Genomic DNA, 13,677 nt, shown 5'->3' on the forward strand with positions numbered 1-13,677 from the left:
CTTAAAGAAAAACTCTTCAAGATTGATTTTTGGCCGTTCCCCTTAGTCAAATCTATTCACAAGTCAATGAAAGAGTGATTAGTAATCTTAAACTCAAATATCAAGGCCAAAAAAGACCCTAATCAAAAGAAAATTGACTTGAGGATGTTTCATGGAAAACTCCCTCTTTGATTCACTATTTCTAGTGAATCTTAATGTTTTCCCATGGGATTTTTGTGTGCTTTGAAAATATACCATGTAAGGCTACTTATAGTGTGAAAATAGGTGTTTAGAACGACCTCCAGATGATGTGGAATTCATTCCAAATCTCAACATTAATGCAAAAAACTTGCCTTGTTTAGGTTTCTGGAATTTTCTATGCATGCATATGATTGGGCTTGCGTACCCATGCAAAAAGCTGCGTGCCAAGGAAATTCTTACGTGCGTGTAGCGAGGGTTTCCTATGGCCTTATTTTTCCAAAAATATATTTACTTGCTCATTAAAAGTTATATTTTTCATTTTAACATTTCTCAAGTCAATTTAACGTCTGATTGGACCCTAAACCAACCTTGGGTCTTAGAATTCAACATCATTGGGGAACGAGGGCCTGAGTCATAAAGGGTACAAAATACGGTGTCTACACCTCTTGATGTGTGTCCTCAATCTTAACCAAGCATCTTCTGTGTTTCTTTTGGACCCAAATAGGAGTTGAGATATGTTTTCTTGATCTTGATGGTGCAATGGTGCCTGAAAAGAAGTCCTATCTCTATTAAGTCCATGTCCCAATTAAAAGGTTTTTATTTTTATTTTTATTTATTTTTTATTTTAACTTTTAGATGTTCTTAGAAAGTCTTTAAGTTCATTTTAATGAATGGGCAATTACAAAATACTCCCTCTCCTCTCATGAATCTTGCCCCTTGTTTCATTTGAGCTTTAATCCATTTACAATAATGCACCCATCTTACTATCATTGGCTTTCGTTAGAATGTACTTAGAGATTTTCAACCATTTGTCTCAAATATGGGCTTATAATTCATTCATCACCTTTGGGAACTTTTTTTATTTCATTATCATTATCTTTTTTTTTTTTTTTTTTTTGAAATAGCCTTCTAGTTAGAATATATTGTAGCATTCCTTTCAATATCCATGAATTTCTCATCATTTTGGGCCTAGGCATACAACAAAGAGGCCCAAGATTAGGAAATTTCATTTTGACTTGTAGGATGTTGGATGTTAAGTCCATAGCATACCTGTTACCTTAAGCCCAAGGTTCTCTTTTTCAAAAGGCCTTTTGATTTGGCCTTACAATAGCAATTAGGCTATGGTCTTAAGAGCCTTTCAAGTTAAGATATACCTTTGGACCTTGGGATTAGCCTCATATATGTGAGAACTTCTTTTCTTTTATCCCAAACATCTTAGGGTATGCCATAGCTTTTGGGTCATCCTTCAATTTTAAATCTTTTTTATTTATTTGTCCTTTAAAATTAGGTGAGCATAAGATATATGGTGGAACAAACAAGAGATATAAAGGGTATCCTCTTTTTGATGGGATCTAGGATCTCTCTAAGTATGGGTAAGCTCTTTAAAGCTAAAGGGACAAATCAGTAGGTCACTCATAACTAGGTGGGTCATGATTCCAACCGAGGGCCTAAGTGGACCTTTGGGGATTGGTGGCAAACCATTAACGTACTCAAAGCTAATCATAGGCAATGACACACATTGTGAGTTAGTGGGATGAACTTCGAAAGATTTTGGCTCGAATGGAGCATACTCATCTTCCCAATCATCACCAACCGAGATAATGGGACAAAAGAACCAAGTGAAGTGTGTGCAATATTAAGATTAAGAAATGGGACACATTGGAATCAAACACTCTATCCCAAGTGGAGTTGCCACTATGGGTGCAATGCGCGGTTAATGCCGCCTTTGGGGAGTACACCTCGGCCGAGTAGACCGGGGCGGAGAAAAGGAGTTGCCACCAAGTTTTGTGGTTTAGGAACCATGAATATAGTGCCCTTACATGGAAGGACTGATCTTACTACTAAAGTATGGGTTCAGAGTATAGGTATGATTTTGGGAACGTGTTAAGCACCCAAAATCACCCGAACCGTGGGTCGACTTCTACTCATTGTGTCTTACATCTTAATCTCATTAAAGGCACATTTAACATTTCATTCTATACTTACACATACATTAGCATACTTCTAAGCATACAACATGGTATTTCATCCCAAACCCTAACATACATCTATCAAACCCGAGACACTCGAAGATTTTTGACAACTTTGACCAAGTTTGACCCGACGTTGATTCTTAGGGGCACCAGAAACCATAACTTGGATTCAACAATCAAAACGGGTTGGGACCAGTGCTATTACAAAAATTATCAAATTTCCTTTCCAACAACTATTCATGGGTCAAAATTGGAGTTAAAACAGTTGAGATATCCAGAAAACTGTGCAAAGTGTGTCAAGATGCTTCCCAAGACCATAACTTTTTATCTGATCATCGGATTTCCAATTTCTTTAGTGTTTTGGAAACTAGACATCCAGAGCTTTCCAGAGAGATCAGCTCAATCCAAGTCCAAAAAGTCCTTTAAATATGCATTTGAATCTAGCTCAGAAAAAGTCAGAACTGTTGATGTCAGCAAAGGTGGCCGGTGGCCACTTAAGGGCCGCTGGAAGTCGAAGAGTCAGATTTCAATTATGAATACTCCCAAACCCCTCATTTTTCAAAAAAGAAGAAGAAGATTTTGGGTAGTTTTCAGGGTAGATCCTCTCTCTTTTCCTCTCTAATTTATCTCCCAAATACATCCAAACACCTTTGATTCTTCTATTTTCCCCCATTCACAAGGTAGTCTTCTTGCATTCAATCTTCCTCTCCTTGGTTCCATATCTTAGATTTGAGGTTTAGGGGTGTGGATGTAGCTTTTTAGCTACAATCCATGCCCTTTTCTTTTCATAGCTTTTTATTGTTCAATAATATACTCCATTGCTTTTCCTAGCATGTTCTTGCTCTATTATGCTTCCTAGCATGTTTTTATTGTTTTTCTACATGTTTCCTTGCTTTTTACCATGATTTATCACTTCGATGTTGTTGGTCTAGCCTCCTTGGGCTAGGATATGTCTAAATTCCCTGTTTGTTCTTAGATCTACATGCCTATACTTTCTTTGCCATGTTTATACTTAGATCCACGTGCCTATGTTTAGAACTATGTCTCTTTGGGCCCCGTGTCATGCCTATGCTTATATCTGTGTGCTTATGTGCTCTGTGCCATATTTGTGTGCTTAGATCTATATGTTGGTTGCTATGCCATGTGCTTCTATAGCCCATTTTTCCCTTGATATGTCTTTTTTTTTTTTTTTTTTTTTTTTTTTTTTTTTTTTTTGGTCTTGGCCCTTATTGGTGGGGTGTAGATCTAGATCCCTTGGTCTAGGCCTACATCTATACATCTAGACCAATATCAAAGGGTTTGCATCATTTCCCTATATGTATGTGTATGTTTGCTAGCTTCTATGCTTTATGTATATACTTGCCTCTCTAGATCAAAGCTTTGCCATGCTTTGTTCCCCCCGTGGGCTTGTTCTTGTGTGGTTATATCCATCCCCCTCATGGCCTATTAGGGTGTAACCACCTATGAGACACATCCCCACGATTCCGGTTTGCACGATGCATACCCTTTCTCCGCCTCGTGTGATGTTGCTTGTCAAGCTTGCTTTGTGCCACCCATTTGGCTTTCCTTGCTTCTATGCATTCTTTATGCATGCTTGCCTACATGTTGATGCATGTGTTTTTGCTTGTTTGTGTCGTCCATATTCCAATCTAATCGAACTATGGACACTTGATCCAAACCTACATTTATCCTCCTAGGACACTCTTTTTTGTTTGATAACATGCTTTGATATGCTTAGCATGTTTTGTTTACCCCTATTTGGCTCTCTTTGTTAGTATGTTATTAGCATGTCTCCCTATCTCCATTGTTTATTTCTTTGTTTGTTTGCTGGCTTGTTTCCTTGTTTGTTGCATGTACACACATGGAGCGAGGACACTTGGAATAAGGGCACGACCTCCTAGGTGTGAGCAAAAAGGGCAAAGATGCATGCAAGATGGCAAAGATGCATGCAAGAAGACGCAAGCCTAAAAAGGGCAATGTTTAGTAAATTGGAGGCCTAGCCTCCCCAAGTGGTTATGTCCTTCTATCTCCCTCCTTTAGCCTCTTCTCTAGAACATGTATTAGGGTCCCCCTCCATGTACTCCCTTTACTCTTCCTACTCTTTGCTTTGGCTGCATTCCCTAGGTATGGCAATGTCTATTTTATATTTCCTGTACCTTGCTAAGCCATACCCTTGGAAAGTTGGCAATGTCTGATTTACTTTCCCACTTTGTGTGTTTGCATCATGCATGATGTATGTATATCTATATCTGCTTGTATATGGGTGATTATGCACTTTGTATGATGGATTCTTGCGGCTACATGAGTGACCCTATCTCGTCATGAGAGTTCTTGACCTTGTAGTGTGGGTAGGTGCTCAAGGCGATTGTTGTAGGTGTATATTCATGTTATATTGTGTGCACAATCATCGCGGTGTGATTGTCCCAATCTATGTCAACCAATGACATTAGTTTCCCCATATATGAGACCCACATCAACACGCACCATACAAGCATGTCAATAGGCACCATATACACAGATACGAAACCCTGCTGGTGCGCCATAGCGCACCAAACACGAAACTTTGCCAAATTTTCACCGTGAAAATAAGGCACCCTGTTGCCAGATTTTCACAGCGAAAGCTTGGTGAGAATAGCATTATATGTGCTATAATGCACCTAAGGTGAAGCCCTGCTAGATTTCTGCCATGAAAATAAGGCAAAATGCTACCAAATTTTCACCGTGGAAATGTGTATTCTCTTTGAACTAGTTTTACATGAATCACATACTATCTTCATTGATTAGTCCAAAAATGAATTCATAATTCGATCATTTCTAGTTAACTCAATCATTGTCCTTGTTTGATCAAGCATGCAGACCCCACTTCTCTCATCTTGTATGCTCTCCAATAAACTTGTCTCTTATCTATGGTCACTTTTTCTTTACCATGGTTGCTTTAGCTTGGAGCTAGTCTCATCTTCCCTTGTATGGTCATTCCTTCGTCATTCTCATTTATAGATTGCCCTTAGCTTAGAGTAAGTTCACCATTTTCCTTGTGGCTCTTCTTCATTTCTTTTCATGATGCCATCATTTTGTCTAGGTTGCCTTTTCATGTTTTCAACCTAACGGTTTTTTTTTTCTTCTTTTCACAAGTAAGGCTAGGCTTTCCTAAATTTTTAGGGCTAAACAATCTCAAATGATCAAAGAGGACTTGTTTGTGGATCATAATGAGGCTGGGATTCTAAGGCTTAAGAAAGAAAGGGTATTTGCAGCTCAAATTCAATTTTATTTTCAAGTTATCCTAATTGGTAAGGATTATCTTCCATCTTTTGCTTGCACCGTTCTCCTTCTCTTCATCCATTCTTTTCTTGTCCCTTTTGACTTCCATCTTCATTTCTATTTTTCTTTTCCTTTCATTTTCCTTTCTTTTCTTTTCTTTGATTTTTTTTTTCTTTTCTTTGTTTTTCTCTCTTTTTTGTTTTTCCATGCTCATTGTTGGGAAAAAGGATATCCTTTCACTTATAACTCATCCTCACATCCTTCTATCATTCATCCATAAAATTTGCCCCTAGTATAGGGTTGATCCTTTCCAATATTAGAGTATGCCCCTACTGTTAAGGGTAACCTTTCCAAACCATTATCTCTTAATAACATGCCCCTAATGTAAGCGGTAATACCTACTGGAAAATATAGTTTTGCATATCATACAAAACACACAGCAAAAATAAACGGATCTACTTCATTCATGTGAGATAACATGGAACATCTATATTTTAGAAACAAAGATTAGGAAGGCGTACCTTGATGCGGTGAAATTAAATTAAAAAAAAAAAAATGAAGATTGAACTTGGGAAGACTTTCAATCTTCACCCCCATTCCATATATGCCCAAGATGTGTGGTCTTTCAATCAGTTCTATACATAGTTGTTTCAAGAGAATAAGAGAGTGTCTTGAGAAATCTGTATATTTCTCTTTTAATCATACGTATATCTCTTTTAACTGCACTTGGCAGTTACTTTATTTAATAACTCTTATTAAATAAATAATTGATTATCTAATTGTGTGTGCCTTTTGGGCACGCCCAATTGGAATTTAGTGTGTGGCTTGGAGTGGGACCAAAAGGGACAAATAAAGCTCTAGCTTCAATGGGCTTTGGGCTTATCTGTTAACTCTTGAAAAGTTCAAAGTTACCATTAATTATATTTAATACCACTATATAAATATAATTGCACTCTAGGCCTTATTAATAAATTATATCTCAAGACTTTATTATCTAAACATTTAACCCCTTCATCAAAATATTAATAGTAATACAAAGTTATAATATATAACTATCACTTTGAAGATTATTACCTTTTGATCCTTGAGTACCCATTTTAATCCTTTATGTTATTCATATATATTTATGAAATCCAATTTCATAAAATATAAACTTTAGTAACTCTTTAATAGAGTGGTTAGTCATAACACTCTGAATAACCAAAATCGTTAAACTTATTTTAAGAGAATAGTTTATATCTCTATTAAGAGATTATGAATTCCATCTTGAGAATATGTGTTCCTTCAATACTACGTGTGGTTGCCCAATATACTAAGTTTTTTACCGTTAGATTAGATCTCTCTCTTGATATATCAAAGTAACCTACATTTCATGATTGGGTTCACTATTCTCTCAAGACTAAGAGTTTATGTAAATAAAAGTCTTGAGATTTATTATTCATTTGACGGTCGTTAATAGAATAATAAATCCCACAGCGGTCTAATTCAATATGTCTTATACACTTAAAACATATTAATATATCAACTAGAAGTCTCCACTTCCATGATCAAGACAAATCATCTTAGTTGACATGTTATAGTCTTCGCAAATAAAATACCTAATTTCATTACCGACTACGAACTAAGATTCTAAGTTTACAAAGAACTTGTGATTTACATATTCTATGAGTAAATCACATACTATACATCTCAAGGACTATATGATAATGTAAAAAATATTCATGTTACCATTATTTTAGCTAATAAAACCACTTTATTACTTATAACATAATGTCATACATAGCACTATATAACATGATTAATATGACCCAAACGCAAATGTCAAAGATATGCATCACTAGTAGAAGGAAACTTTCACTTTAATGATTTTACATGTTATTATTTAATTAAGAATTGTACAATTCATGCTTATCATGAGTTATAATATAAAGACCATCAACAATATTGCCAGAACAGATAAATACTTTATCCTTTTTTATTACAACATTGTCTTTCAAGATAACACAATACCCATGTCTACTGAAATAAGTTGCAGAAATTAAATTCCTTTGAACATTAGGTACATATAAGTAGTCTTCCAACATAAAAACCCTAGAACCAAAGCATAAATTAAACACTCCAACAACTACAACTTGAATTTTGCTCGCATTAGCCAAAGTAAGGAACATTTCCCTTCATTTAGCCTTCCAGTCTCCTAGAATCCCTGCAAAACATTGTAGATATGATTAGTACATCCTTGAATCCACACATAAGGAATCCGTAGGATTATGTACTAAACATGTTTCAAGAAAGAATGATCTCATCATACCTTTATTCTCGTCAGCTATGAATTTTGGACAATTCCTCTTCCAATGACCTTTCTCACCACAATGGAAACATTTTCCTTTGGTGTAGTCCTTTGCTTTCTTCTTTTCCTTATTGGAAACTCCTAAGGCAACTTTTTTACCTTCTTGTTTGGTGAAGTCCTTCTTCTTCCTACCACCATTGCCTTTCGACTTAGGCTTAGAAGAAGAAGTTTCAACCATATTAGTATCAACATTGGCTGTTACAAGGATGCCTTCCACTGCTACCAATTCATTCATCATTTCATACATAGTATAAATCTTTTTGTTCATATTATAATTAAGTCTGAATTCTTTGAATGATTCAGGTAGAGATTGGAGTATCATATCCACTTGGGATTCTCCATTAATGTCAGCACCTAAAACCTCTAGTGTATTTAGATAAGAGATCATCTTGAGACTATGCTCTCTTAATGGAGTCCTTTGAGCCATTTTGGTATTTAGAAGAAGCCTTATAGTATCTTGCCTAGCAGAACAGCCTTGCTCACCAAACATCTCCTTCAGACTATACATTATGTCTGAAGTTAGTTTCACATCCTGCATTTGATGTTGTAGAACATTTGAAATAGATACTAGGATATAGCACTTAGCCATCTCATTAGATTTCTACCAATGATCATATCACTACTTTTCTTCAGAAGGAGCATTTAATGAAAGAAAGTTTGGACATGGTTCATTAAGCACAAATTTGTGCTCTTCAGTCATAAGAACAATGTCTAAATTTCTTTTCCAGTTAACATAGTTGGTTCCAGTTAGTTTGTTTTGATTAAGAATAATAGCAAGTGGGCTAAAGGATGACATGATTAAATATGAAAATAATAAACATGAATACAATAAGCTAACTGGACATTATCAATTTAGCATATAAACTTAGTATAGAACCTTAACAAAACCATAATATAAAATATGCAACGACAACCCAATCCCATATTCAATATCCCTTAGCATAGAGAGAGCATTAAATACTATGATTGATTGAAAACATTTTTCATTACTAGTGTTGTCTTTGTAACTCTTACCAAACACTAATAATATGTCATTATTCATTTAGCCTTTAAACAATAATAATAAGAACTCAGCATAGAGGATACTATAATATTTATTCTAGTGTATACCATTGCCTAGAGTCATGTGTAGCCACATTTCATCTACCACTAAAAGTTTAATCTCGTAGTACCATGATACAAAACACGCTCCGCATGGAATGCAAGGCTTGAGGCCAAGACAAGGTGTTTGCTCACACCACTATAAACCGGGAAGTTCAATCTTGTAGTACTTGAAATAAACACCCTCTGCAAGGAATGCAAGGTTCGAGGCCAAGACAAGGTGCCTACTTCACACTACTATGAACTAGTAATGAAGGCTTTCAGATTCAACCCTTGAATCTCTCTCCCATTAAAATTTTTAAAAGAAATGTTTTATTTAGAAAACATGTGTAATCTCATCACACATAGCCTTGCACTTTATTAATGTTTTAACACTTAGTGAAAATTGAAAAATCAGTACATTCGACTGGTCAAAACTTTTTCTCAATCGATCAAAAAAGTGAAGAAATTATTCACAAAATCTCTGCCTGATTTGATTGATACTCGATTCCTGTTCAATTGATTGAAAAGAACATTCAATCGATCGAAAGGAATTCTTGACTGATAGAGACTCGTGAAACTGAATTTTTTTAGAATTTTTCTGGTAACCATTTTTAATGTTTCACATGAACAAAACACAATCCTTTGACTATAATAGAATGGGATTGAGATCAAAACTGAATTTCATTGATGCTATAGTCTTATAGTTCAATTTGTCATACTTAACATTAAACTAAAACAACATCATAACATCAATTTCAGTTTTATCAAACAATGGTTCTAAAATCAAACAATGTATAAAAAATATTGCAGAAATTTAAAAAACCATGAAAATGATTTTCTTTGATTCTAAAACTCACTCAACATGTTATACAAACATGAGATTGAAGACCACTCTAATACCAAATGTTAGAAAATACAGTTTTGCATCTCATACTAAAACATGCAATAGAAATAAACGGATCTACTTCATTCATGTGAGATAACTATCACTTTGAAGATTACTACCTCTTGATCCTTGAGTACCTGATTTAATCCTTTAAGTTATTCATATATATTTATAAAATCCAATTTCATAAAATATAAACTTTAGTAACTCTTTACTAAAGTGGTTAGGCCTAACACTCTGAATAATCAAACCCATTAAACTTATCCAAGAGAATATTTTATATCTCTATAAAGAGATTATGAATTCCATCTTGGAATATGTGTTCCTTCAACAATATGAGTGATTGCCCAATGTACTAAGGTTTTGACTGTTAGATTAGATCTCACTCTTTATATATCAAAGCAACCTACGTTTTATAATCGGGTTCGCTATTCTCTCAGGATTGAGAGTTTATATAAATAAAAGTCATGAGATTTATTATTCATTTGACGGTCGTTAATAGAATAATAAATCTCATGACAGTTCAGTTCAATATGTCTTATACACTTAAAACATATTAACATATCAACTAGAAGTCTCCACTTCCATGATCAAGATAAATCATCTTAGTTGACATGTTATGGTCTTCGCAGACGAAATGCCCAATTTCATCACCAACTATGAACTTAGATTCTGAGTTTACAAAAAACTTGTGATTTACATTTTCTGTGACTAAATCACATACTATGCATCTCAAGGACTATATGATAATGTCCAAATATTCATGTTACCATTATTTTAGATAATAAAACAACTTTATTAATTATAACATAATGTCATACATAATGTTATACATAGCATTATTCAATAGGATTTTAGGGTACTAATCCTAACAATACCTTGGCATGGGTATAAGGAAGAAATTCATCTAGGCTCAATGTGGTTAGCAAGTGGAAATAATCTCTTATTGTAAAAAAGGGTAGTAGAAAGATGGTCTCTCATCTCTTAAACCTTGATTTCATAGCCTTTCCAAACCTAGGTTAGCATTTTCATTTCGTCAAGTTCTCATCATTATAGTGTCATCCATATAAAAGAACAAGTCATTCCTTTAAACGCTTTTCTTATCTTTTTCTCTCTCATGTCTTGTGCTTCAAGGAGTCTCTCATCACTCATCCTTCTCATTCTTGTGTACTTTCTCACTTGATCGAAGTTTTTTATTTTTTATTTATTTTTTTATTTCTCTCTATCTCTCACCCTTTTTTCTCACTTTCATGCCTTTATGACCAAATGAACTAAGACAATCTCATCTTTCGATTCCTTATTTGGATTAACCAATGTGTTAGGTTTAAGGATTCATTCATTTCAAAACTAGCAAAACGAGATCACATGATACAAATTATATTTGAATTATCGTCTTTATTGAAAGTGAAACAACATTGATTTGATAATTCAAGAGAACATAACTCAACAATAAAACATATGGAAAGACAAAACAACATAACAATGGAAAGACTCAACAACACAACATTGAGAATGACACTAATAAACTTGAAAAAAATTAAAGACTCAACAATTGAAAAGGACTTAACATAATTGAAATGGTTCATCCTCTAGTAATGGTATTCTCATGGATCATATCTCTTATCACATCCCTTCATCCAATCTTACTTCATTTCTAGAATCTTCGCTTGGCGATGACCTAACCATCAATCAAATGTTGAATCTCATGCTTCAACCTAAAGCAATTATTTGTATTGTGTCCTAACTTTTGGTGAAAATCACAATACTCATTCATGTTCCAACTTCTTGGGATTGGAATTGGAAGAAGAGTAGGTTCAAGCGGCTTGAGGTATCCCTTCTTAGATAAAATTTCAAGGGCCTCCGACAATGATATGTGAATGTCATCAAATTCCCTTCCCTCTTTGTGGGTATCAATTGCAAAAACTTTCTTTCTTTCTTTTGGCTTGCTAAGCATATCCTTGGCTTCTAGACGATATACTTCTTTAAGCCTTTGTAGTCGAGTGCTTACATTCTTCATTAGCTCCTCCATGGGAGCAAGTGTCTTGATCATAATGTCGATACTTTCATCCATGCTCTTCATTGCTTCTTGGTATCTTCCTTAGTGAGTAGATCTTGACAAGATCAGGGATGTGCTTTGAGAATATTTTAGGTGTCCCTAAAAATGAACTTGATCAAATAAACATGTGCTCCCAATGCCTTTAAAAGTTTTGGACCCAACGTCTTAATAAACCTTTCTTGCTTGCATCAAAATGTGGACTACATGTATGCCCTATTCGTATTTTAAGTCTTCTATCATTTCATTATCTTCGACTAAGGAATGAGCTACATCAATCTTTCAAAATTCATGTTTTCTCATATTGCTTAAAGCCTAATTACAACATTCACACATCTTTCACTCTCTCCTTCCCTCATTTGGATCCAAGCCCAACATCATTTCATTCTTTTCTTTGTCTTTTTTTTTTCTTCCTTTTCTTTTGTTTTCTTTTTCTTTTTTTTTCTTTGCCTTTTTTTTTTCTTTAGGCTTTGAATCCAATTACAAGTCACTCATCCCTCCCTCTCATCCTCATTTGGGTTTAAGCATAGGTTGTTCATGAATTTTGTAAGGTCGGTCCACATCTTGTGCTCTATTAGGCCTTAGAAAATGGTCTCATCAAAAAAGTCAAACACTAAAATCAATGCCTCATTTATAATGCAAGCCCAATATATTTTGGAAAATTTCTTTTCTCATGAAGAACTTATTTGAACTTGTATTTAAAATGAGCCATGACATTTAGAAGTCCACATTTTTTCTTTTCTTTTTCTTTTTTTGAAGAAAAAATGTGACCAAATTTTATCTCAACACATCAAAGTCTTTTATTTGTCCCATTACAAAGCCCATCTTGAATATTCATCCTCCTCCCTCATAAGGGTTTTGCCCCTAGTTTCAAAAGTTCAAACCATTTTCATTTTCAAATGAGCCTTGTCCCTAATTCAAAGGGTTCGGTTAACTGGTTCAAAAAGATTTCCTCTTTTAGTCCTCATTGGGCTCTTAGTGAGTCTACCCATGTCTTTGGGTCTTAGGGTTTCAAAAATTTCCTAAAGCATAGATTAGTTCACAACTTTTCAACAAAGTCTATAATGTGCTCATGATCTTGGGCACTCTTACTTTTGAAAAAGGTTTTTGAATTTTGATCCAAAAGTTAGGGTATGTTATGACTTTATGGCCCAATGCCTTCCTCCAAAGTCTATGGTATACTCATGATCTTGAACTCTCTTGATTTGAACTTTTTTTTTTGAATGTGCCCAAAATTTAGGGTGTATCATGGCTTTGTGGATCATCATTTATCTTCTTTTGGATTTTTCTTTTCAATTTTTTTTCTTTTTTTATTTGAAAACTTTCCTTTTAAAAAAAAAAATTCCTTTCTTAAAAAAAATATTTACAAAAGATTTTTTTTTTTTTAAATTCATTTCCTTGAAAAAATTTTCTTTGCAAAAGATTTTTTTTTTTTTTTTTTGGAAGATTCCACTTCTAAAAAAAATATTTTCAAAAGATTTTTTTTGAAAAATTTTCTTCTTTGAAAAAGACTTTCTTCCTGTTGAAAATTTTCTTTTAGGTTAAAGCAAACAAAGATCAAACACATGCACTTGGGCTTCCCCTTGAATTGGATCTAGGGTTACACTTTGTGGGTAAGGCCTTTAATGAGAAAAGCACAAGATCAATAGGTCACTCACAATTAGGTGGGCAATGATTCCAACCATGGGCCTAAATGGACCATAATGGATTGGTGGCAAACGATTAATGTACTCAAAGCCCATCATGGGCAATGGCACGAATTATGAGTTGGTGGGATGAACTTCAAAAAGTCATGGCCGGAATGGAGCCTCCAGTTTCCCACTCATCCCTAACCATGGCAAAGGGACAAAAGAACCAAGTGATAGTGTATGCAAAACAATATTAGAAAAGTCTTTGT

General features: G+C 34.5%; 1 protein-coding gene across 1 annotated transcript; it reads right to left on the reverse strand.

The window, feature by feature from the left end:
* Nucleotides 1-7,585: 7,585 nt before the first annotated feature.
* Nucleotides 7,586-8,347, reverse strand: LOC115955131. Its single transcript, XM_031073190.1, has 2 exons — nucleotides 7,858-8,347; nucleotides 7,586-7,614 (listed from the first exon to the last, which is right to left on the reverse strand). The coding sequence occupies exons 1-2, from the start codon at nucleotides 8,345-8,347 to the stop codon at nucleotides 7,586-7,588; spliced, it is 519 nt and encodes a 172-aa protein (XP_030929050.1).
* Between the last annotated feature and the right edge of the window lie 5,330 nt (nucleotides 8,348-13,677).

This window comes from Quercus lobata, chromosome 1 (genome assembly GCF_001633185.2).
Source record: "Quercus lobata isolate SW786 chromosome 1, ValleyOak3.0 Primary Assembly, whole genome shotgun sequence".
NCBI classification, from domain to species: Eukaryota; Viridiplantae; Streptophyta; class Magnoliopsida; order Fagales; family Fagaceae; genus Quercus; species Quercus lobata.

Bases quoted from the DNA above. Each gene is read 5' to 3' on its own strand.
- LOC115955131 (XM_031073190.1), bottom strand. From the start codon at position 8,347: ATGGCTAAGTGCTATATCCTAGTATCTATTTCAAATGTTCTACAACAT. The intron at 7,615-7,857 runs GTAAAAAAGTTG...AATGTTTTGCAG, and splicing joins GGACTTCACCAAACAAGAAG to GGATTCTAGGAGACTGGAAG.